General features: G+C 47.8%; 1 protein-coding gene across 1 annotated transcript in view; it reads right to left on the bottom strand.

The window, feature by feature from the left end:
* eipr1 (EARP complex and GARP complex interacting protein 1) overlaps positions 1 to 22,500 on the bottom strand; it is a 66,677-nt gene that overhangs the window by 4,295 nt on the left and 39,882 nt on the right. The window contains exons 6-7 of the mRNA XM_063224234.1: positions 21,922 to 22,058; positions 7,160 to 7,327 (exon numbers count right to left, since the gene is read on the bottom strand). Coding sequence (XP_063080304.1) covers positions 7,160 to 7,327; positions 21,922 to 22,058 — 305 coding nt within the window. The remainder of the gene's footprint in view (positions 1 to 7,159; positions 7,328 to 21,921; positions 22,059 to 22,500) is intronic.

Raw genomic sequence — 22,500 nt, 5'->3', positions numbered from 1 at the left:
AGTATCCCCATATTTAATTTCCCTATGTGCTGAGAGTAGACTAGGGCTTCATTGGAGCAACTCTTTCTGCCCCCCTGCCAGTCACCCCTTCAAACCCTTCACCCCCACCCCCCATGTCTTCAACACCCTCGCTCTCCCCTCCCTTCACCTGCCCCCACCACCCTTTTCCCTGAGCTGCATGCAGGGTTTCCCCCAGCACTTTAGTGCTAAGGCGCCCACCTTCACAACAAACACCGACCGGTTCAACAAAGACGCTTTTGCACACCTCTGTAGTTGGGCAGGTGCGTAGGATGTTATCCCAGTGGGTTGTCATTCAAGTGTAAAGAAATCCTGCACACTGTCCATTCCACCAACAAACTTTAATACAACGTTTCGGTCATCCGACCTTCTTCAGGTAAAGTCAACAAACACCGACCACCTTGACTTGGTGCCCTGAAAAGATAAAGATTTTGTGTTGTGGATGTAATTTGCACGAAAGTAAGTAAGTAAGCTGCCGAATGTAAGTTGCTTCAGCAGAATGTACACCTGGGGGCGCTGTGGCGCCCCCCCACATTTGGGCTTGCATGCCCAGGGGCACCCAGGTTCGAATCCGGCCTGGGTCATTTCCCAACCCTACCCCATCTCTCTCTCCACATTCACTTCCTATCGGTCTTCACTATCCTATCCGAAACAAAGGTCGAAAAAGCCCCAAAAATGTATACCTTTAGGGTTCTCATATCATATTTATTATGATCATAGTCACGTGTTTCTGATACCCACTTCCCCCCATACCACCTTGACTAACGCTATATAATTCTGTGTGGAACACTGGCCGCATGTACTGTATGGCATCACCAGACCAGTTCCCTCGCCCCCAGCCACCCCCCCCCCCCCACCACCTACTCAGACTTTTTTCTATGCCTCTGAACCTTCTTGTCTCTGCGTGTGCTGAGAATATTATACTGTTTGAGCAAAACATTGTTGACAAAAGCCCTCTCTCCAATATCTTTACCCCTCCAACCCCAATCCTGTTCTCCTCCTCCCTGCCTCTCTACTGCGCCCCTCACTTGTCCTCAATTCCTGCTCTTCTGCCTCTGTTCTCTGCATGCCTTCAGCAGCTCTTTTGTGCCCCCTGCCACCCTCTAATACTCCCTCTCCTCTGCCTTCCCTTTCACACACACCCCCCCCGCGCCACATACACACAAACACCAGCTCTCAACCCCTCAGCACCCGTCTTTTCCCATCAATCCCTTTATACTTCTCTCTTCCTCTCAATCCCTCTGTACCTTTTTCCCACTCGTTCTGCTGCATATATGCTGCAACATGGGCAGCATCTCTTTCTGCCCCTGCACCCCCTGCCGCACCCTACTCTCCCTTCCTCTACGAAATCTCTCTTTTTCCCTGTACTGTATGGGCGCTACATGTTCAGTTTGGATTCAACCAGAGCAGATTTTTGCCCCCTGGGCAGAAGAACCGTTCATAACCCCCTCACCCTCGCCCATGCTCACACCCTTTCCCTTCTTCTGACTATTACCCCACCCCTCATACCCTCTCCTTTCCAACCCCCCCCCACTTTTACACTTTTCATCATTCCCTCAGTATATTTCTATTCATCTCTCTATCTCTGCTACATGTATGGTAGCTTCACCATAGCTGCACTGCCATCCCTCTATTCTTAGTTCCTCTATCCCTCTATCCTCATACCCTCTCCCTTCATCTGACTCCATGGCACACCTCCACTCCCTCTCACCTCCCCCGATCCACCCGCCCCCCCTCTCCAATCTGTGTGCTGCATCTTCACCAGAGCAGCTCTTTTTGCCCCCCGCCAGCACCCCTTCATGCACACTCTCACTTCCTCAGCCACACACACACACACACACACACACACACACACACACACACACACACACACACACACACACACACACACACACACACACACACACACACACACACACACACACACACACACACACACACACACACACCTCATACTCTATACCCCTGTACCTCTCTTTTCCGCTCTCTTTCAGGTATTGCTTCACCATAACACCATCCCTCCCATCACCCCCTCATCACCGTCCCTGCTCCCTCTCCTCCACCCCTCCTCCTTTCCCTCTCCTACAGTATCTCTCACCCTCTTCTCCCTCGTCCTTTCTCCTATCCACCTCTCCTCTCTCCCCTCTTCCCCTGTCTTCCACCTCTCTTTCACACCATCTCTCTCCCTCATCTCCTTTCCTATCCACCACCCCACCCCTCCTCTGCCAGTCTCCTTCTCTCCCTCATCCCATCTCTCCCTCATCCCCTCTCCTATCCTCCACCCCTCCTTCCTCCCCCCGGTCTCCATCTCTCGTGGCCCTGGGCAGTGAGGATCACGGCTCCCTACTGAAGGGGGGGATTGGAGGTGGATAACCGGGGCTGTCGACAGAAAATCTGGCTCAGTCAACCTTCTCCCTCGGCACGGCTAATCTGCTTCAGTACCCCCACCACCACACGCTGACACTGACACACACACGCACACGCGCACATACGCACACACACGCACGCGCACGCACGCACGCACGCACGCACACACCAAAAATATTCCCTAATACCCCTCTCTCCCCACAGATCAGCCTAGCAGCCCTGCAGCCTGGCCCAGCCCACGCTGCCTGCTGCTGGGTGGAGAGGCGGGAATGTGTAGGGCAGCGGTTCCCAAACTGGGGGTCACGACCCCTAAGAGGAGGCGTGACGGTACTGCAGGGGGGTGGTGGAGACAAGGGATTGTTGGCACAAAACAGTCGATTCATATAACTTAATTCATATAATGTTAATTCATGTAAGTTGTGATTGCATACAACACTTTCTATAACCTTTCCATACATTGATTATCACCTTACACTTTTTTCAATTTCATATTAAAAATTAGTAATATTAAGGGACAAGAAACGTTTGATGTTAGGAACAGGAGAGGTGGGGTGGGGGGTCAAACAATGTTTTCAAAAAAATGTTTAGGACCAAAAAAGAAAAACAAATTTTGAAGGGGTAGCTGGAGGGCAGAAGGGAGGGATGATGGTGGTGGTGGAGGAGGCAGAGGAGGGGTGGAGTTGGGGGGGGAGATGGGATGAGATGAGATGGGATGGGATGGGATGGGATGGGGTCCTGCTGTGGCTGTGTAATTTCCTATCTAAATAGGATCAAAATCTTCTTGGCTATCGATATAGTGTTCTTAACCCAATCTCGCTGTGTAGCGGCAGCATCTTGTGTGTCTGATGTGCTATCGTCCAGTGATTGGTGTGTGTGTGTGTGTGTGTGTGTGTGTGTGTGTGTGTGTGTGTGTGTGTGTGTGTGTGTGTGTGTGTGTGTGTGTGTGTGCATGGATGTCTGTGTGTGTGCTTGTGTGTAAAAGAGACTGTGAATGTGTGTGTGTGTATGTGTGTGTGTGTGTGTGTGTGTGTGTGTGTGTGTGTGTGTGTGTGTGTGTGTGTGTGTGTGTGACTGCATGAACACAGGCAAGCACGAGAGATTGTTTGAAAGTGTGCTCATGAGGTGACGGAGAGGCTGTGCTTGGCACTTGGAGCAATATGATTGTGCATTCGGCTCACACACGAGCACACACAAATATGAGGACACAAAAATAACGACGCACACACACACACACACACACACACACACACACACACACACACACACACACACACACACACACACCTATTCGGGCTGGCATGGAACACATCATAACTACAAATCCATCCGCAGGCGTACTGCGGCACGCCAGAGCTGCATTTACAAAGAGCATGTGCGTGAAACACTAATTGGAACGTGCACACACTGTTCACCACACACACACACACACACACATACACACACACAGTCTCTGGCTCTCTCGCAAACGTAGGAATACGGAGTACCTACATGCTTAGAAAAACAAATATTGACAAACACACGCTGCGTCAGAGCAGAGATTTGCTTACATGTATGCAGATGCGCGCGCGCACACACACACACACACACACACACACACACACACACACACACACACACACACACACACACACACACACACACACACACACACACACACACACACACACACACACACACACACACACACACACACACACACACACACACACACACACACACACACACACACACACAAATAGCAGCGAGAAAAGCAGGTGTTGTATTTGATGCCTGGCTTCCCTGTAACTACAATGGATTATTTGGGGAAATGAGGAAATGTGTCTATTTTTTTAAATAACACTCCTCCACTGCAAGAGTGGTGCATGACATGTAATGGGTGTCCAAATGAGAAGTGCACAAATTGAAGGCCCAGATCAGGAGGGAAAAGAATGGATTTTATTATTGTAGTGAATAACAACTGCCGGTATAACAGACATTGCCATTACAAAATCGTTTTACGAACCTTCACCTCTTTGGATTAGCGGCTGCATAGGCTAGTGTCCATGCGGAAAGTTTGCAGCTCTTAACAAGGTTCCTGACAGCTTTGGCTGGGCCTGGGACAACGTCATCAGAAGGGCTACCCGCTCAATACATACAATGTAATGGGGACCCAATTCTGGGCCCCGTTGTCTCCCTGTGACTGGGACAACTGACCCATTTGCCCCCCCGTCGGCTTCCCCGATTCTTGATGCAGCTAATGGCACATATCTGTAAAGACCAGTGTGCGTGTTCGTACAATAGCACTTATAGGAACGTTGGTAGAAGCCTCTTTCATGCTAGTGCCGACCTACAACCCACCACATGTACAGTGAAGTAGTCAGTAAAAAGTACCGTAATGCACTTATTAGATGTTCAGCACATGGGCGGCAGTGGACGCCAGGGACATTTGCACAATGCCTGTGTGTGTGTGCACATCCCTCTCTCTCCCTCTCCCCCCCTCTCCTTATCTGTCTGTCTTTCTGTCTGCCTCTCTGGCTGTCTGTCTGTCTATCTCTCTCTCCGTCTCTGCGAAGGAGGTAGTGAGTTATAGTGCCTGTTTTCCTATGCCCTCTACACTAGCATTGGTCTGGCTGCTGCAGAGGAGAGGAGAGGTGGGCATATGCTCGCTTGCCAGCCAGCCAATTAGAAATGCGTGTGCACACTTGCATCTCATGCCCAGCATAGTAATGACATTGGCATGCATTAACGAGCATCTGTGTCAACTGCAATGTGTACAAACCTGGATACTGGTGTGTGCATATGTATATGCATTGGGGTACATGTTTGTTGCTGTGTGTGCATGTATCCAAATATGGATGTAGATGTGAATGTGAATGTGAATGTGTGAGTGAGTGTGTGAGTGAGTGAGTGAGTGAGTGAGTGAGTGTGTGAGTGAGTGAGTGAGTGAGTGAGTGAGTGAGTGAGTGAGTGAGTGAGTGAGTGAGTGAGTGAGTGAGTGAGTGAGTGAGTGAGTGAGTGAGTGTGTGTGTGTGTGAGAGAGAGAGAGAGAGAGAGAGAGAGAGAGAGAGAGTGTGTGTGAGAGAGAGAGAGAGAGAGAGAGAGTGTGGGAGAGGGAGATGGAGAGAGAGAGAGAGAGAGAGAGAGAGAGAGAGAGAGAGAGAGAGAAAGCGAAAGAGAAAGCGAAAGAGAAAGAGAGAGAGAGGGCGAAAGACCGTGCATGTTTTAGGCATGGTTGCTCCATGACCTTCAAACTACTGTTATTTACACATTCTTATTACAGCAGAAAAAGCACCTTCCTATTCTGAACTCTCACATTTGTAAAACATCAGCTAGAGCACATGCAACTGTTCCTAGACCAACCATTTCTCTGTAGACGTCACATTCATTGACTATCATTTTTTCATTCCTGAAGTCACCTTTTTCCATGGAGAGATGGCCTGTCATGAACAAATTATTAGAACTGAACCAACTTCCTGACTGCCCTGGGAAATTGTCCAGGAAAGTTTCCCCAGAAAAGTTTTTAGAGCAGGTCATTTGTCTGTTGACCAGATCAGGCGGGCCATTTGTCTAAACCTGTCTCATTTTTTTTTCAAGGGCAAAAGCCAACATGGAAGCATGTGCATGGCCTGCTATTGTAATGCATTACAACAGAGTTAACCAAGTTGAATTTCAAGTGAATTTGGAATGGCCTAGTCACCATGATGTGAGATCAATGACCTTGAGTACTCTGCATCTTACCAAAATCATAAAATGACACATTGTACTGCTTACAAATGAGTTAAGGAAAATTGCATGGAAGTAAGTATGTGACAAAATGTCAAGTTAATCTGCCACAATTGTCTTCTATAGCTCGACCACATTCACAACATCAAAATGTTAATATGGTCTCAACTGAAATATCAATTTTCTTCCTAAACTTGACGTCAATCAATGGCATGGGCAAAATTGTCTCACCGTTTCCTTTCAAAGTCAGCAAAAGTAAGTATCAGCAATTTTAACCACAATTCTTTTCAAGTCCAGAAATATATGGCAATGCCCTCCTACTCTGGCAGCCGTCAATAGACTATGAGGAATAGTGCGATTAATATTCAAAAACCTTTCAGTGTTTTAGTGTTTAAACTCCATTCATCAGAATTTAAAACATGTATAAATAATCTCTTTAAAGCTAGTGAGCATAAAAGAAGTGTCAGTGCAGGTATGTGCTAGGCTTTCAATAGGCTTGGAAATGGGTAGCGATAACAATGGCTGTTTTCATAATAGCTCAGGGCGTACTACTGTACAGAATACATAGTGCTTTGTGTTTCTTTAAAACAAAGCTAGAACTTCAGAAGTGTAAAGAATAGCACATACAATTGCAGTTTCAGGAGAGTGCATTTCTGTTGTAAATGTAACATGTGGGATGTGCATTTGTATGTGTGGTTGGAGCTGGTGATTGGTGATTGGGTCTAATGTCTAAATATCCGAATGCCTCTGTGTCTCGCAATCTAACAATATATTACAATTGACTTGATGCCTTTGTCCACAGCTTATTATAGTTTTAGATAAAGTCACAGTCACCCAGGTGTCTTGCTCAAAGAACTGAGTACATCACCTCTGGATGTTATTTACCTGTATTACCTCGCATTCGTCCAACTGCTAATCCTAACCATTGGGTCACAACTGCCCCTGTTAATCATGTGTGTGTGTGTGTGTGTGTGTGTGTGTGTGTGTGTGTGGATGCTTGCGAATCTGTGTGTGTATGTGTGCGTGCATGTCTCTGTGTGAAGCAGCGTGTGTATCTGTGCATGTCTCTCACCAATGGGAGTGCTCCTCTAGGCTCTTGACCGGCTCGTTGACGTTCCTCACGTCCCAGAACTTGACCTTGCAGTCGTCCCCGCAGCTGGCCAGGTAGTACTGCTTATTGGGGTTGAAGTCCAGATCCCGCACCAGCTGGCCATGCGCATTCTCAATACAGTAGATCTGACTGCAGGTGAGGAGAGAGAGAGAGTTGCTATTAAGGTGTTGTTACGTAGGATGGGAAACTGGCAAGTTGTAACACCTATGAGAGAAAGTGTGCGGTGTAGTAACACTTTGGTTTTTCTTTTACTGCAGACCACCAAAACATGTCAGGTAAAAGATACAAAACATTGTATATGTCTGAAGTAAAAGAAAAACGGAAGTGTTACTACAACACATAATGAACGTCAAACATCTCAAAACGCGCACACACACACAGCGACTCAAAAGTGTGCGCACGCGCGCGCACACACACACGCACGCGCACGCACACGCACACACACACACACACACACACACACACACACACACACACACACACACACACACACACACACACACACACACACACACACACACACACACACACACACACACACACACACACACACACACACACACACACACACACACACACACACACACACACACACACACACACACACGTTGCTACTTCATGCCTGTTACTTGAACGACTATACTGAAAAACTAGCTACCAACCAAATTGCTTACTTTATATTTATTATTATTCAAAATGCTACCATATCAGAATCGTCACAATAGGACATAACTGGAATGCACAACACTACCTCTTTTTAATATATGTTCTATGTATGTCTGCTGTTGCCCAGTCTTGCACTTTATATGTCTGTATGGGTATTGTATAGGTACTCTAGGTGTAATGTATGTATACTGTCTGTCTAATTGTCTATGTCCACACCTACATGTAGAGTATAGAGTCTATGTCTGTCTGCATGGGAAAGTAAGAAACGTAATTTCAATTCTTTGTATGACCAGCGCATGTAAAGAAATTGACAATAAAACCGACTTGACTTGACTAGTGTGTGGTGTACTTTGTATTCTCTTCATGTTAAGGTAAAGCTCAACACCCAGACAGATGAGCAGTTGCTTCAAACAGTCACCAGAGTGAGGAACCAGGAACATAAATAAAAGTATGAAATTACATTACATTATATTGCACTTGGCAGACTCTTTATAAGCTAAGCGACTTACAAATTAGAGAGTGATACAGTGAACAGACCTCTCCTTTAATCCTTAGCTGTGTTCTGGTACTGTAGCCTAAGTGGCACACATATTGTGGAAACTTTGTCTGATTTAATAAATGGCTACATTTCCCTGCACCACCGAACTCTGTGGCCTTTTAATGTCATGTGGCCCTTACAAGTATTGATTTTGGACTCGTAACACCACCGGCATTCCTAATACAGCACATCCAACGCTACTGTAGGTATGAATGGGTGAGAAAAGCACACACGCACGCACACACACGAATGCACACACACATAAATGCGCACACACACACACACACACACACACACACACACACACACACACACACACACACACACACACACACACACACACACACACACACACACACACACACACACACACACAGACACAGACACAGACACAGACACACAGAAAGGACAAGAAGAAAGAACGAGGCCAAAAAGGAAGGGGGATGACGGAAGGAAAGAACGGGAACAGTAGAGTTGAAAAGAGGATAAAAAAAACCCCTCTACAATGCTGATCTCATAAATCTGGCCTCTACCAAACCCCTGGCAGTGAAGGCCAGTCTCCCTCTCCAGTCAAATAAAAAGCTGACAAGCCATAAAGAATACCGTGCTCACACCATGCGAGGTGATGGCTTGCCATGAAGCGTTAAGTGTTTGGGTCGCCGTTTGCATTTCATGCCCATAACCCTCATAACCTTCTTCCTTTTCATTCCCTGTTCGAATGCACAGATAGTTTGCAGCCATGGGGCAGCCATGGTCTGATGGTTAAGCTGGTGATCTTCAGACAAGAGGGTTGGCTGTTCGAATCTCAGCTTTGCTAGTAGGTTGAATGTATTTCTGTACACCTTAATCTGTGGCTGGAGTGCCTTTGAGCAAGGCGCCTAACCCCACATTGCTCCAGGGACTGTATCTGAAACCCTATAACAACCGGAGGTCGTTTTGGAAAATAGCATCAGCAAAGTGTAGTGTAATGTAAAGCAATGTTAAGTATGTTCCACAGTAGGCGAAGTGCCCTTCAGGTCTATGAGTGAACCTTGCTCGGGTTATGGGTACGCTCACACCAATAAGCCTGGCTCTCCTACTTCTTCTTACCCTCTGTTTCGAATTAACAGGCAGTATTCTCCATTGCACGCTAAGGTGACTCAGGGTCCATCGTTGGCTCTCTCCCTTTTGGGGATCTCTCATCAGATCTCCTCTGGCCCATCTCTTACCCTCCCCCTCCCCCACACCCCTCCAACCCTCTTCACGGGCTATCTGGCAGCCTGTGGATCTCGTTATGCAATTACCATGCTAATTAAAATTCTCATTAAAACCGGGAGGTGAAAAAATTGACCTGAAGGGGGTAACTAGGCTTCAATTAGGTCAAGCTTACAGTCTATATCCGTGCCCCGTTTCGTTTTTCCATGCGGCCAGGCGGCTTGAAGTGTGCGGAGAATGGAGATCTGCGCGCCTGCCGCCAACGCTAATAAGAGGCCGGTATTAACATATCAACAGAAGGGAGAGAAATGAAAAGCCTGCTTTAATAAAAGCCCCCTCTCTCCTCTTCCCTCTACTCTACTCTCCACCCCACTCCTCCAACCCCCCCCCCCAAAAGCCTGCCGTCCTTCAGCTCTGAGAGGATTTTAACAACCTAAGCAGCAGCACCCCAGTTTTTGTCGACAAGGTTAGATACTAGCTCCTCGTCCTTTGCCAAATCCCAAGGAAGTAAAACAAAACAATCAATTTAAACTGTGTAAACAAAACGCAACCCAAGCTTTGAGGCGACATCATGGTTAAACTGAATCTCTAGTTTTTGATGAAGTGAGTCCACAGCAATGTGGCATCTCCTTGACTGTACTTCAGGTGGTTACTTGAGGTAACCACGGCGATCTCTGGCCTGACCAATAGCAGAGGGTTAGGGTTGCGGGAAGGACATTACATTAGCTGACACTTATATAAAGCAACTTAAAGATACTTACAGCACTATCGGTTACAGTCCCATGAGCTATGTGAGGTTAGGTGTCTTGCTCAAGGGCACTTCAGCCATGAATGATCCGGAATTCGAACCGGCAACCATCCAATTCCAAGACCAACTACCTAAACCATTATGAAATGGATGCCCACATGGGTGATGTTTTTGGTGGGTGTGAGATGGGGGGGGTTGGTGGGTATTTGGATGAAGAGGAGGAGGTGTAAACCTGCTCATCTTAGTGAGTGGGGGGCACGCCGCATGTGTGCGTGGGGCGGCCAAGGAAATGGAGCAGGAAATTGGGTTAGTCTCGCCGTGCTCTCCGAGCCCCTCCATCCTTGCAAATCTGAAATTGGGATCCGATCAGCCAAAGCCCAGCAGCAGAGGCAGCAGCAGCAGCAGAATCAGAAGCAGCGACGAGGAGCTCACAAACGTGAAGGGGATTAGGCCCTTCTACCCTCTCCTTCTGTCTTCCTCCTTTCCTCTCACCCTCTCCCTCTCTCTCTCGCCATTTCTCTATCCCTCGCTCTGCCATCTCCTCTCCCCTGCCCTCTAAAGCTGCTGGACAGGACTAGACCCAATCTAAAGCCACCTACCGCATACCCCACAGGCAACACAAGTCATTACACACCCCCACTAATGCACACGCACGCACGCACACACACAAACGAACACACATGAATGGACGTGTACACACACACACACACACACACACACACACACACACACACACACACACACACACACACACACACACACACACACACACACACACACACACACACACACACACACACACACACACACACACAAATGAATGTACATGCACGCACACACACACAGACACACACAGCGTGAGTGATAAATCGGTGTGTGGTGGGGACAGACTGAATCTCTGGGAAGGGAGGGGGTGGCCGTGTTGAGAGGAAGGGAGACTGGGAGAGAGAAAATTACACGCACACACAGGCAGTCCTACACGCACACACACACAGGCAGTCCTACACGCACACATACAGGCAGTCCTACATGCACACACACACACACACACACACACACACACACACAGTCTGGCGCGCGCACACACACACACACGCACACGCACACGCACACACACACAGTTGTGCACACACACATACAGAGACAAGCCTCTGTTTCCATAGCAACTGCTCGCCCCCTAAAATAATTTCTCTTATCAAAATTAGGCTGTGGCTGGGAGGGCGAGTAGGTTAGGACGGACCGCGGAGAACAGCTGTGTGTGTGTGTGTGTGTGTGTGTGTGTGTGTGTGTGTGTGTGTGTGTGTGTGTGTGTGTGTGTGTGTGTGTGTGTGTGTGTGTGCGTGTGTGTGTGTGTGTGTGTGTGTAGCAATCGGCATCTGCAGGACCGTGTCTCCTGAAACAACTCTATTTCCACAACATGTGCCTCTGTATGGACAAAAGATGCCCTCAACCCTCACCGATAACAGTGCACAAAGAGAGGAAATATAGGCAATTGGTTTTATGGGTTTTATGAAAGAAAAGAGTACATGTAGTCTATAAATGCAAAGTTCCATGGACTGTGTGTGCCACCGTCTGCGAACCTGCAGTCTCTCCAGGGCAGTATTTGTTTAAAAAGGTCACGGGAGATCTTGTTGACGGCCTTGAAAGTCACCGTTTTGATTGAACATTACAAGACACTTTCACCTCAAAGCCTTCCCCCCCCCCCCATTTCTACCTCTGTAAAAACTCATGGTGATTCAACTTCGCCCGTGGCAGTCCAAAGGAATGTCACGGCTCGGTGTGCACAGTGTCAAAGGGCCATGTCTCCGTGACATGCACTTAAGGACGTGGCATTAAACCCCGGCAGCCATTTTGGCTCAAAAAACAAAAAAACAAAGCAGTGAAAGAACCAATATGGCGTCCATCAATCATATTCACTCCCCATTTAGACTGAGAGAGACTGCCAGCTGCATAAAATTTATGGCAATCTATTGGAGCCTGAAGATTGTACAGTAAATCATATGCAAGCGGTATTGCACTTCACTCTTTTGGGGGGGTGGAGGGGTTGTGTTGTGGGGGCTCTTATAAAGTTTAGTCACAAAAACTCAACAGTGAAATAGGATCTTATTCAAATTGGGATGCGTGGATGCGATGGGGAGCTGTGCATCACCACCAACCAACGTTTGGCGAAGTGAGGAGGACATGACAAATGATGTGTGCGGTCTGTCTGGGCAGACTAGCCTACCTACACGCAAATAGTGTATACGGAATCATCTCCTCCTGGCAGTTTGTTTACTTTCCAATCTCATGAAACTTCCGTCACCTCACATTTATCTCCCACATTTTTTTTTTGTCTCTTTGTGCCTTTCTAGATCTTACTTTCAAATGAGCCTGCTTGTATTAACGACCAGCAATCGCATGGCATTACAGATCAGTCTGTCTGTACGATGGCCTACCATTCATATGGTGTGTGTGTGTGTGTGTGTGTGTGTGTGTGTGTGTGTGTGTGTGTGTGTGTGTGTGTGTGTGTGTGTGTGTGTGTGTGTGTGTGTGTGTGTGTGTGTGTGTATTATCCATATGCGTCTACATGTAGTATATGTGTTTCTGCATGCATTCCATTTGTCTACACCCAGTCCTTTCTGCAACCTGCCAGATAGACAGACAGACAGAGAGACAGAAAGACGGACGGACGGACGGACAGACAGACTGCCTTCTCATCTGTGTCCTCTGAAGCCATGGCACGCTGCGTGCTGTGGCAGCTGGTTTGAAAGAACACAGAGATTTGAGAAGGGAGAGAGCATGTCAGTGACATCAGAGTCCAGCCTCTGACCAGCTCAAAGTCACCACAGACAACTTGCACACTTTGTAGTTTTCCTTGGAAAATGTCAAGCAAGCATCTTATCTTCTTTTTCACAATAACAGTAATTCAAACCATGCATTTACAGTGGCTTCAAAGCAGCATTGCACAATCGTTAAAATGACATTTATCCACACAAAACAATTGCAATGATAATTTAGGGAGAAAAAACAGAAAGACTTTTAAATCTCTCAAAGGGCTGCTTGTCGATGACATAATGAATGTGTGTAGACCACAATGCAAGTACAGTACACTTTACTATGAGCCATTACTCTATGTAGTGTTTCTCGCCAAACCACCACAGCCTCTTGTAAAATAAAAATCCATCGATTTCTCAATCATGACAAACCATCTACGACCACTGCAGCTTCAAAAGAGTCCCCCATAACCAGGATGCTCTTTCCACCACGCTTCAAAGGGAGGATGTGTGCATCATAACTCTATGGGGATAATGTACTGTGGACAAATAAGATCAAAGTTGAACGTCTTGGCAGAAACATGGAGGTGTGGCGTGTAAGGGTGTGATGAACACAACAAACCAAAATTCTAGAGCCTCACCCGTAAATCCCTCATGGAGCAAGAACAAGATAACTTGGGAGAAAGAAACCTAAAACGTGAACACAGAACTTTGACAGCAAACATCCTACGGCTATCCATGAAGGATTGGTCAACACTGGCTCCTAAAAAATGTACAAGACCGCGAGACAAGGAAAAAAATTTTTTTTCTTGTTACTAAATCCCACAGTTCAGCATTATTTCCCCAAAAAAAAACAGAGCATTGTCACCAGTGACATTAAAACAAGTTATGATTTAAATGCTAGAAATGTTGGCATACTACATATATGTATATATGTTTGTCATCAGGGAAGCTGACAGAGGTAAGTTGTCCCAGGTACAGGGAGAAGGGGCTCCCAGAATTGAGACCTAAATACATTTTATGTACGGCTTTCAGATCACTTTGTCCGGGGCCCAGCCAAAGCCATCAGTGAGCCTGTCATTTACGGTATACTTTTATTTTGTAAAACCCAGTAGCCTGCACTGTGTTGCGACAAAAACGAAAAGGTTCAAATCCTGATAGACACCTTGACATCTACAGAACCGTGCAGAAGTCTTACACCACTCTTACATGGCTTCAGCACGCCACATTTAATATTGGCTGTGACCTCCCTTAGCACAGCTTTAACTTTTTTAGGGACAGACTGACAAAGTTTTCAGATTCTCTTAGGAGAATGGTGTGCTGAAAAAAAATAGCGTCTTCCCAACCTGCCACTCTCTAGTGGGAATGGCATGAGATATTCAAACCTGTCTGCAATGTTTCTGCAGTCAGGATCCCATCAATTTAGACAATCCTCAACTCGACTTGAAGAAATTAAACTAAAGCTGCAATGAGTAAATTCAGACCTCTGCTTGTTAGTCCTCGTCATCTTGAGTTACATCGAAGCAAATGTTTTGTTCACATTTCATTTCAATTTTTGAATATATATTAATATGACTACTCAATGTTTGCATTGCTTGAAGTTATAATGAAATGAAGACCTTAAAATGTTGATGAACACAGCCCTTGCATGGATGTCGAAAAACTACAAACTAAAAAAATTAAACACCACAACCAGAATAATACAACAAGATGGCATTTCCCACAGAGAATATGCTAAGTCTATTTGCTCAAATGTTGCGGCAATGAATGGTGGAATGAATGAAGGTTTTTTTCAAACAACAAATTAAAAAAAACATTTGGAATTGACCTGAGAGGAACAATACATCCGTGGAGAGAGAGAGAGGTAGAGTTGTGTCTTTGGGGTATAAAATGACTTCAGGTACTCATTAATGTCCATTAGAACAAATGCAAAGAGCAAAGAGAGTAGGTCCGAGGCACTCCAAAGTGAAGTTAAAAGTCCTTTATTTGTCTAAACAGGATTCAAAAAAGGAATGACTTGACTTCACTTCAGAGTGCCTCGGACCTGGTCTCTCTGCTCTCGACAACAGATCCGTATGGCAGCCAGCAGCTCCATAGGATGCCCCACCATGGCTGGCGGAGGTCTGGGTGTTGGGTGACTAGAGGACAGGGCAGGCCGGGCCAGCGCAGTTTAGGCTGGCACCCCTGTCTGTCTGGCGGTGGCGAGGGTGAGAGGAGACGCATGAGGTGCCAGGAGGGCTGTGTGTGTGTGTGTGTGTGTGTGTGTGTGTGTGTGTGTGTGTGTGTGTGTGTGATGGGCCTTTAGCGTACATTCATTGTGTTTGCTTTGCTAGCACACACTGTGTGTGTGTGTGTGTGTGTGTGTATTTTGATGGTGCATTAGTATACACAGTGTGTGTGTGTGTGTGTGTGTGTGTGTTCATGGCCCTTTAGCGTACGCACTGGAGCGAGAGAAGGCGGCACTCACACACAGCTGCTGTGCCAACTGGGCAGCCAGTCAGCAAGACAGTCCTATGTGTGTCCTTGCCTTTGCCAGAACCACTGACCCCCTTCATGCGTGCGCACACACGCGCACACACATACATACACACACACACACACACGCACGCACGTGTACACACACGCATACATGCGCGTACATACACACACGCACGCGCGTACACACGTACACACGTACACACGCGTACACACACACAGGCGCGTGCGTGTATACACATACACACACACACACACACACACACACACACACACACACACACACACACACACACACACACACACACACACACACACACACACACACACACACACACACACACACACTTAGCAGCACAGGCATCCTGCCACATACAAAACACAAACACACACACACACACACACACACACACACACACACACACACACACACACACACACATGCATGTGTGCACGCAAGCACAGATGTACGCACGCACGCACGCACGCACGCACGCACACACACACACTTCCAGTCCCATATGGGGAATCTCTTGGATGCATGGATATTCATATTTTAAACTCCCATACATACAGTGCTGCCCACACACATGTACACAGATGGACACACATAAAAGGAATGTGTCTTTCTATACACAGTGAACACAGTGTACATGGTGTACAAGACATTCAAGGGGTGTCTTTATGGTTTTAACGTATTATATGAAGTTCTATCCCTACAGTGTAAAAATGAATAAAATAAAATAAAAAAATCATCCCACATTTGGAGAGTTCTTGTGCACTCCACCGACCTGACCCCTGACCAAAAGCCTGAGCATCAGAAGCTCCAGCAGCAGCAGCAGCCAGTGGTATGCTCATGGCTCCAAGATATTGCTTTTAAGTGGAACCCAAGGGGAAGAGCGTTAGGAGTCTGGACTAACACATGTGCTGCTGGGTGCTGGCTGGCTTTAGATTTCGCAGTGCATCGTGGTGCTTCTACATGCTATACAAGCCCTTCATCTAACAGGCTCTGTACATGGTACGTGCTTCACTGTTCACCCTCCTTTACCAGTTTTTTTTTCTTTCTTTCTTTTTTTCTCCTCCTTTCTTCGTTCTTGTTCTCTCCATACGCGTCATGCTTGACCCGAAACCCCTCTCTCCATCCCACGCTCTGCCCATCCTCCTATACCACTGCACTCCATTCCTCCCTGTGCTCTGCTTTGCTGGTCTGCAGGCCTGGCTGGATGATTCTTTTTTCCCCTCTTTTCCTTTTTTTGCTGCCCTCATCTCTCGCTCTTGCTCTCCGAGAGCTCGATGCTGAGCTGCCTCTGCTGTCCCTTTCCATTTCTCCGATTCTATCCGAGTCCAATCTCCCATTCTCTCCCTCATTCCCTCTCCTTCCCTCCCTCCGCCCTCGCTCTCCCCATCCCTCTGTATCTCTCTCTCTCTCTCTCTCTCTCTCTCTCTCTCTCTCTCTCTCCCTCTCTCTACCAATCGCCCTCTCTCTCTCTCTTTCTCTGCGATGCTTCTACCAGTCCTCCCTCCCTCCCTCTCTCTCTTCCACCCTTTCTCTCTATCTATTTCTCTCTCTCTTCCCTTGCTCCACTCCCTCTCTGTTCTCCCTCCCTTTGTATCTCTCTCTCTCTCTCTCCTGCTTTCTCTCTCTTCGTTCTATACGGCTCCCTCCCTGTGGCGTTCCCCCTCTCGCTCTCTCCTCCCCACCTCCTCTCTCCTTCTCTCTCCTCCCTCCCTCTCTCTCTTCATGCTCTCAATCTCGCAGGCTCACTGCAGCTCATCTGGTTCATCAGAGAGATCAATAGTGCAGTGATCATTATTCTGTGCGCAAAGCCCACACATCGGCCGCCCTTATTCCATCACACAGCCACCAGCGTGTGCACGCGCATGCATACACGCACAAGCACACTACACACACTACACACACACAGTACAGAGTACACATTCGCTCTCTTACACACACAGTATACATGCACAGTACATATACACAAGTGCAGTCCACACACACACGCACACACACACTCACACGCACAGTACACACACACACACGCACAGTACACACACACACGCACAGTACACACACACACACACACACACACACACACACACACACACACACACACACACACACACACACACACACGCACAGTACACACACACACACGCACAGTACACACACACACGCACAGCATACTGTACATGCACACACGCCATACAAACACAAGCACAGTACAGACACAGAGCACAGACACACACAGAGTACACATTCACTCTCTCTTAGACACAGTATACATGCAAAATACATATACACAAGTACACATATACACACCAAAATACACCACATCTGGATAATTTAATGTTAAATTTCATACCCAAGGAAACAAACTCCAAAGACATTGGGCAGTTCCGTAACATCGCCCTGCTGAATGTAGAAGGAAAGGTCTTTTTCTCAGTGCTAGCCAGAAGGATGACAAACTACCTTCTCCAGAACAGCTACATTGACACCAACTGCCAGAAGGCCGGAGTACCAGGGTTCCCAGGATGCGTGGAGCACTCCACAATGATCTGGGACCAGATCCAGAGGGCTAAGCGGGACAAGACGGACCTGCATGTCATCTGTCTTGACCTGGCATATGGATCGGTCCCACACCAGCTGATCAACTACGCTATGGAGTTCTTCCACATGCCCACCTGCATCAGAAGCATGGTCGAAAGCTACTTCAACAACCTGCAGATGTGCTTCTCCGCCCAGGACTTCACTACTGGATGGCAGCGGCTTGAAGTCGGAATAGCGATGGGGTGTGCCATTTCGCCTACACTGTTCGTAGCAGCGTTTGAGATAATCCTCATTGGCGCAAGGCAAATGGCAGGGGGAATCAAACTACCAACTGGCCAGAGGCTTCCCCCTCTAAGGAGCTATATGGACGACGTCACCACCCTCCTTCAGACAGCAGCATGTACAGCAAGACTGCTGAGGAGGATTGATGAGCTGATGTCATGGGCAAGAATGAAAATCAAGCCCTCCAAGTCCCGTAGCCTGTCACTCAGGAGAGGAGTCAGGAACGACAACACCACCTTTGTCGTCGGAGGAGAGAAAATCCCACTCCTCGCAGAGCAGCCCATCAAAAGCCTGGGGAGGCAGTACACGGCCGAGCTCTCTGACAAGCAAATGGGGAAAACCGTCATGAAGCAGCTCTCTGACGGCCTGAGGAGAATCGATCAAAGCCAACTCCCGGGCAAATACAAGGTCTGGTGTTACCAATTCACACTCTACCAGAGACTGCTGTGGCCCCTGAAAATGAGCGAGATCCCCTCATCAACCATGAGTAGGATGGATGGGAAAGCCAACTCATTCATTCGAAAATGGTTGGGGCTGCCACGGTGCCTCTCTGAAGCCGGCCTTTTTGGGAAAAACATGCTCCAGCTACCTCTGAGATCGCTACAGCTGGGCTACATGCAAGAAAAGACCAGGTTGGTGCTCGAGCTTCGGGAGTCCACAGACGAGTCGGTTAGGAATGCTAACGCCAGGGTCCTGACTGGCCGCAAGTGGAACGCCCAGACCGAGGTCGACCAAGCTGTGAGCCGGCTGCAGCACAAGGAGATCGTGGGCAGAGTGCAAGTAGGAAGAGCAGGCCTAGGATGGGGAGAAGCACCACGCTTCTGGTCCAAGGCCCACCGCAAGGAAAGAAAGGAGATGGTGGTGGCGGAGGTGACGAGGATGGAGGAAGACCGCTATCAGGGACGGCAAGGAAGCTGGACAACTTGGCAGGGAATCTCAAACAGGAACATCAGTTGGTCAGACGTGTGGAAGATCCCACAGGCAAGACTCAGCTTCCTTATTCGCTCAACCTACGACACACTTCCCTGTCCCCGGAACCTCCAGCAGTGGTTTGGAAGTGAGGAATGTTGTGCACTCTGCAATGCCCCAAACGTAAGCCTCCAGCACATCTTGTCAGGCTGCAAAGTCGCCCTCTCTCAGGGCCGCTATAGATGGCGCCATGACCAGGTTTTGAGAAAGCTAGCCGAAGTGCTGGAGGAGTGCAGACAGGGAAGCAGAACACCATCGCCGGCAGAGCAACCCACCACCTTTGTCAAGGAAGGAGGGATCAGAAGCATCAGGCAAAGAGAAACCACAAGGCCCTTCACACCTGGCCAGGAGTGGAGCATGAAGGTTGACCTGGGCAAGAAGCTTCAGTTTCCCACAGAGATTACCACCACATCTCTCCGACCAGACATAGTGGCGTGGTCTGTAAAGGTTAGAGCGGTATCCCTCATAGAGCTCACTGTGCCAATGGAGGAAGGGATTGAGGCTGCCTTTGAGCGAAAGAAGGCCAAGTACTCCGAGCTGGCTGCTGAGTGCCGGGAGGCGGGCTGGAAGACTACCATCTACCCAGTGGAGGTCGGATGCCGAGGCTTCATGGGGTTGTCAACCATACGCCTCCTGAAGGATGTGGGAGTCAACGGAGGAAGGCTAAGGAAGGCAATAAAGGAACTGGCAGAGGAGGCGGAGAAAGGGAGCTTTTGGCTGGGGGAATAACACCTAACCCCCAGACAACAGTTGCAGGGAACAACACCTATCAGCTGCAGGGGGTGACAGGGAGATGTCCCTGTCGCTGCTCCGCCACACGCTAGACGTTTCAGGATTAAAGGAGCGAAACGTTGATAAAGCAGTGGTTCCTGACTGACGACCCTGTAGCTGACCCATGGGCACCGGAGGAGGTGCGACAGGCAGCAATGCCAAGCAGGAATTAACATCTTCCTGTACAATCCTATAAGGGGTAGGTATTGGTAAGGGGTTCACGATTCGATTTGCATCACGATACACATGCAATGATGCGAAACTATCATGATGCATGGAAATACATGTACAGTATTATTGCGATTCATTGCGATATTTACTTCAGTACTTGCCAATTGTTATGCAGCATTTGTATTCGAATATTACCTACTCTTGACTGAAAAAAATTACCAGTGGCATGTTTTTTACTTTTTTGTTAGTATTAAATAATCAATTTCTTGGGGTCATGAATTGATTCAATATATTGTGAAAATAAGTATCACGACACATTGTCATGAATTGATGCAGTTTCTTGTGAAGACAAATATAGCGATACATTGTCATGACAATTATTTTTGCACACCCCGGTACGGCAGGTTTCTAATAACCCCAACCATAGGCATCACACAGCGTCAGCCATGCCCCTACAGAGTGGCAGCAAACGTGACGTGGAAATGGATAGTCAAGTGCTCTTGAAGAAAACCCATGGAAAGAGGAAGAAAAATAAGAACAATTTGGACACGGAGCACCCGCCATTAATACAGCACCTGCTATCTTTCAGTCAGTCAAGTTTTTTGCAAACTTTACTGGATTTGCCAAGTAATATCGCTCCCCCACAAAAGTTTTTTTTTCTCGCACCAATGCGTACCTGCTGTCAGGTACACTACACCGTTATCAAATGCCTCCTATCCTGACGTAATAATTATGCAAATAGCTTTATTGCACTGCAACACATCACACAACACCAATACATTCCATTATCAAAGATGACTTTCTTCTTTTTTGGCTAGACCAACTGATTTTATACATTGCGTCTTTCCAATTGAATGAGTAAGAGTGAAAAAATGAGAGTGAAAAAACACAAACAAAGAGTGAGGTGAAAGGAAGGAGAGAGAGAGAGAGAGAGAGAGAGAGAGAGAGAGAGACAGAGACAGAGACAGAGAGAGAGAGAGAGAGAGAGAGAGAGAGAGAGAGAGAGAGAGAGAGAGAGAGAGAGAGAGAGAGAGACATGTAAGAGAGAAAGGAGAGCAAATATGAGCAGAAAGCCAAATGGACAGACCGATTAGAAGACAGACAGGCACTACCTCATGCTTCACAAAATATCTTTACGATTGATGAAATCAGAAAAAGACATACAAATTGAGAAAACGGGATGAAGAAAAGATTAGAAAGGCAGGTGTGTGCGTGTGCGTGTGAGTGTGTAAGACAGAGAGAGAGAGAGAGAGAAAGAGAAAGAGAGAGAGGGACAGAAATCAGATGATCTGAAACAGAAAAGCCAGATGGACAGACAGACTTGGAGACAGTCAGGCATCCAAACAGCCGGACAGCCAGACAATGCAATGGCTCATGCTTTGCAGCTCCAAGCTGCCTGCACACACACACGCACACACACACACACACACAAACACACACACACACAGCCGTCCAGCGATGTGACACCTCACGTCATGCTCCGCAGGTTCCCAGCCATGCACACACAGACACAGACACAGACACAGACACAGACACAGACACAGACACACACACACACACACACACACACACATCAGACCAGACCAGACGATGTTGATAGCTCACCTCATGCTCCGCAGGTCCCAGCCGCGGATGGCCGTGTCATTGGCGGTGGCCAGCTGGGTGCAGTTGTGGTGCGGGCTCCACTTGCCCGCGGTGAACTTCAGCTGCCCTTTCCCCTCCAGGGTGGCACTGCTGGAGACCTGCGGAGGCAGGGGATGATGATGGGGAGGGGGGGAAGGGGGGAAATGGGGGAAGGGTTCAGAGGGAGGGTGTGCGGAGGTGTCAGATCGATCCGCATTAGTCTACCCCTAGCTGCGCTCGAAAAAAAAAAACTGAAGTGGGGGGGTGAGGAGGAGAGATGTGTGCAGTGTAGTGTAGTGTAGAGTAGTGTAGTGTGTGTGTGTGTGTGTGTGTGTGTGTGTGTGTGTGTGTGTGTGTGTGTGTGTGTGTGTGTGTGTGTGTGTGTGTGTGTGTCTGTGGTGTGTGTGTGTGTGTGTGTGTGTGTGTGTGTGTGCGTGCGCAGGGAAGCTGACAAGGCGGACAAAGGGGGCCCAAGGAGAAACGTGGCCCAGAATTGGGTCCTCATTACATTGTATGCATTCAGTCAGGGACCCTCTTAGTTGATCTTGTCACGGGCCTGGT

The sequence above is a fragment of the Engraulis encrasicolus genome, chromosome 19 (assembly GCF_034702125.1).
Source record: "Engraulis encrasicolus isolate BLACKSEA-1 chromosome 19, IST_EnEncr_1.0, whole genome shotgun sequence".
Classification (NCBI taxonomy): domain Eukaryota; kingdom Metazoa; phylum Chordata; class Actinopteri; order Clupeiformes; family Engraulidae; genus Engraulis; species Engraulis encrasicolus.
Note: the sequence above shows the minus strand (reverse complement) of the source record. Positions and strands in the feature narration are given on the sequence as shown.